Here is a 3,475-nt window from a genome sequence, read left to right as displayed (position 1 = left end):
ACTTATGTTTATGTTGTCACTTGAAATGTATCCTCATCCCATGGCTGAAGTCCATTTACTTTTCGGTTTTAGTGAGCCTGAAAATTGTCTACAGTAAGGAACTCTCAACCACTTCATTCATTGGTCAGCACTTCCAACTAATCCCCACCAAATGCAAGCCACCAACAATAGATCTACAATAAAGGATCATTTTCTATATACACCCAGCTCTATCTCAATCTAAAAGAGTAAGAAAAACTTCAAATATGGAAAACTCTGCAGAAATCATGTTTCATAGATTTTAACCACCATTATCTGAGTTTTACATTCTCCCTTGTTTCTCAAATTTTTTTCAGAGAAATCAACTCTAGAGGCAAGGCCAAAGCTGCAGAAAATGAAAAGGAATCCAATGCACCTTAGAAGTTTCTCTAGAAAGTGCGACTTTGAAAAAACTTTCACAGGTATTCCAGACTCGCTTGTATCCTAATGGTATATTTGTCGAGGCTTGTCAGCATCTTACAACCCCAATATCTCTATTATTTGGACACGTACTCCCTTATTAAATTAAATTAAGAAGAATCACTAAGCTTAGGGTTAGGGTTAGGCCCTAGTCTCAACAATCTCTCCACATACTTACCCAAAATATCCACCTCCAAATTAACCCTATCCCCAACCTCCTTCGTAGCAATAATCACCTTCTCTTGAGTATAAGCAACCAACATAAAGGTAAAACACCCCTCCTCATCAATCACATCTACCACCGTTAAACTCGTCCCATCAACGGCGATAAACCCCTTGGGCACAATGTACCTCATCAACTCATCAGAAACCCTAATCTTCACCCAGAGCGAGTCACCCTCCTCTCGCTTCATCACGATTGATCCTGTGCCATCCACGTGTCCTTGGACAATGTGCCCGCCCATTCTGGCCGTCGGTTGCAGTGCCCTCTCCAGATTCACTGGAGAACCCAGCAAGAGGTCGCCGAGGTTGGTTTTCCGGCGAGTTTCCGGGGCCAATCCTACGGTGAAGCCCTCCGCGTCGAAGTCTGTTACCGTTAGGCAGGCCCCATTAACAGCGATGCTGTCTCCTAATGTAATGCCGGTGAGAACGGTCCTAGCCGTTATTTTCATCACAAATGTGTCTTCGATTTTGAAGCCTGTTTGTTTTATGTGGCCGATCTCTTCAACCAGGCCGGTAAATAGACAAAGGATGGGGGGCAAAATGGGGATTTTGGAGGGGTAATTTGGGGTGAGATGATTGGATTTTAGGGTTTTGCAGCCATGAGAGAAGGTAGGTTGAGACGAAAATGATAAGGGGTTTCTTGGGTATTTCATTATTTTTGGACTGAAAAGCGGTTTTGGATAGTGGTTTTGTGGGGATAGCGGTTTGTTCAAGTGGAGGAGAAGCGGTTTTGTTGACAAGAGGTGGAGCGCCATGTCTGGTGGTCTTACAGAGAGGAAGGGGTAAAGTGTGAGGGTTTTTGAAGGGGAGCCTTATAGAGAGGAAGGGGCAAGGTGTGAGGGATTTTGAAGGGGAGATAATCTCAAATACCAAACACCTCAAAATGATCTAATATACTTATTCAAAAGTCTCTCTCTCCAAATTTATCCTGTAACCTCTTTGTGTATACAAAATAGATCTTTGATTATCACTACAGCATCAAAACTTCCCTCTTCTGCTGAATAACAGGCAAATCTTAGAGGACTGGCTGAATTTCCATGTGCTTTTGTCTCTGGATTGAAAGACAAGCTCAAGCACACTTTTGATTCCACTCCAGACCACACAGGAAATCCTTCAATCAAGAGATATGACGAGCATGGCAAATGTTGCAATTCGATTCCAGTCGCTATTGCATTAGATCACAAGAACTGCAAGTTAACAAGCAAGAAAATTTTCACCCAAGTGTTCTTAGTCAACATAATAGTATTCAACAACCACCAATGAAGAAACATAATAGTATTCAACAACCACCAAAACATAACCAAGTATAGCTGAATACGAAGTAAGCATTAGTTGAAGATCCTTATGCGACTTCTGAAACCAAAAACTAGATCTCTCCACTGGCGAGGAAACTCCACATCTCAAATACCAAACACCTCAAAATGATCTGAAATGGTTTTCAATCGTTATGCAATTCATAAATCACAACCAAATCTCCCCAAAATCAGACAAATTAACTGTATACAAACACCTAAACCTTCAAAACCCAACAAATATAGTGTAAGGGCTAAAACCACGCAAAACCGTTAAATCTCACTGCTATGAAAGAGTCAACAACCAGAAGTGAAATCGTTTATGAACACGATTACAGCCCGATCCAAGACATTGATCAGTAAAGTTCATGGAAGGAATTCGAAAGGAACCTGAAAAAAGGTGCTAATGGAGAAAGAAAACCCCTTACCGAACCAATAAGCACTTATCGATAAAATCAAAGCCTTAAAGAGCATGAAAACCCTTGAAACTGATACCAAAATGCAGCTCACTGCGAGATCAACACACTATAAGAATGCCAGCAAGGATCTGAGGCCGAAATCAAAGAGCTTTAGGCCGTTTTTACTGAGAGAGCTCTGAGTTCCATTAATATCAAAAGTGCCCCATTTGTTTGTGATGGATGCGACAGGGTTTTAAAATCCGGATTGGTTGGGTAGGACCGGCATATTTTTGTCGGATTGTTGCATTGTTAATCAGGATCTAGATCGGTTTGTATTGGTGATATAAAATATATACAAAATAAATAAAATAAGATATTGTTGGCTGATTTCAGATAATTGGAATAAGACTCGACAATAAAAAAAAAAAATGTATCTTGTATATGGTGACAACCTTAAACAATCCCCGTAAAACTCGCCTCGCATGCTAGAAGATACATTTTTTGTATCAAATTTTTTTAAAATAACCTAAAAAATTGTTTTGCTTCAAATCGTGAAATTTAACCCCTCTCTCTCTCTCTCTCTCTCAATTTTACTTGGTTATTCTCCTGTTCTTGAACCTGCTATTCAGACCAGTGTTTTAAAAAACGCCGAGTCGAACCGGGCTCGCCCGGTTCGACTCAAAAATCGTAAAAAGGGGATCGTATCGGCTAAAAAATCGAAAATCGTTTGGTTCTAGAGAGAACCGGACGATTCTGCTCAGTGACTCGCCGAGTCACTGTACGGAATCGGCGAGTCCGTGAAGAACACGGGTTGCACAGTATTCTTCATGGGATTCTTTGAAATTTGTCATTTTTTGATCATTTTTCTTGTTTTTTTTTGCATGTGATCTAATTTGCAGGCTGTAAACAGCTTTATTCAGCTTTTTCAAAGATTAAATGGTTGAAAATTTTGGTGTTTTTGGATCACGAAAAATTTGGTGTTTAGGGTTTCCGCCTTTTCTGAAAGTTTCATGCCAAATAGGGCATGAATCTTTCAAAATTTGTAGGCATTTTGATGGTAAAGCTGTGAATCAAAACCTTTTGTTACTAATTTGTGATAATCGTTGAGAAAAACAGAGTTTTTTG

At 40.0% G+C, this 3,475-nt stretch overlaps 1 protein-coding gene across 1 annotated transcript; it reads right to left on the bottom strand.

Moving 5' to 3' along the window:
* Positions 1 to 256: 256 nt before the first annotated feature.
* Positions 257 to 2,575, bottom strand: LOC148783518 (riboflavin synthase-like). Its single transcript, XM_088859691.1, has 2 exons — positions 2,381 to 2,575; positions 257 to 1,847 (listed from the first exon to the last, which is right to left on the bottom strand). The coding sequence occupies exon 2, from the start codon at positions 1,413 to 1,415 to the stop codon at positions 549 to 551; it is 867 nt and encodes a 288-aa protein (XP_088715817.1). The 5' UTR covers positions 1,416 to 1,847; positions 2,381 to 2,575; the 3' UTR covers positions 257 to 548.
* Between the last annotated feature and the right edge of the window lie 900 nt (positions 2,576 to 3,475).

Source organism: Amborella trichopoda, chromosome 1 (genome assembly GCF_054954075.1).
Source record: "Amborella trichopoda isolate Santa Cruz 75 chromosome 1, AtrichopodaSantaCruz75HAP2 v2.0, whole genome shotgun sequence".
Classification (NCBI taxonomy): domain Eukaryota; kingdom Viridiplantae; phylum Streptophyta; class Magnoliopsida; order Amborellales; family Amborellaceae; genus Amborella; species Amborella trichopoda.
Note: the sequence above shows the minus strand (reverse complement) of the source record. Positions and strands in the feature narration are given on the sequence as shown.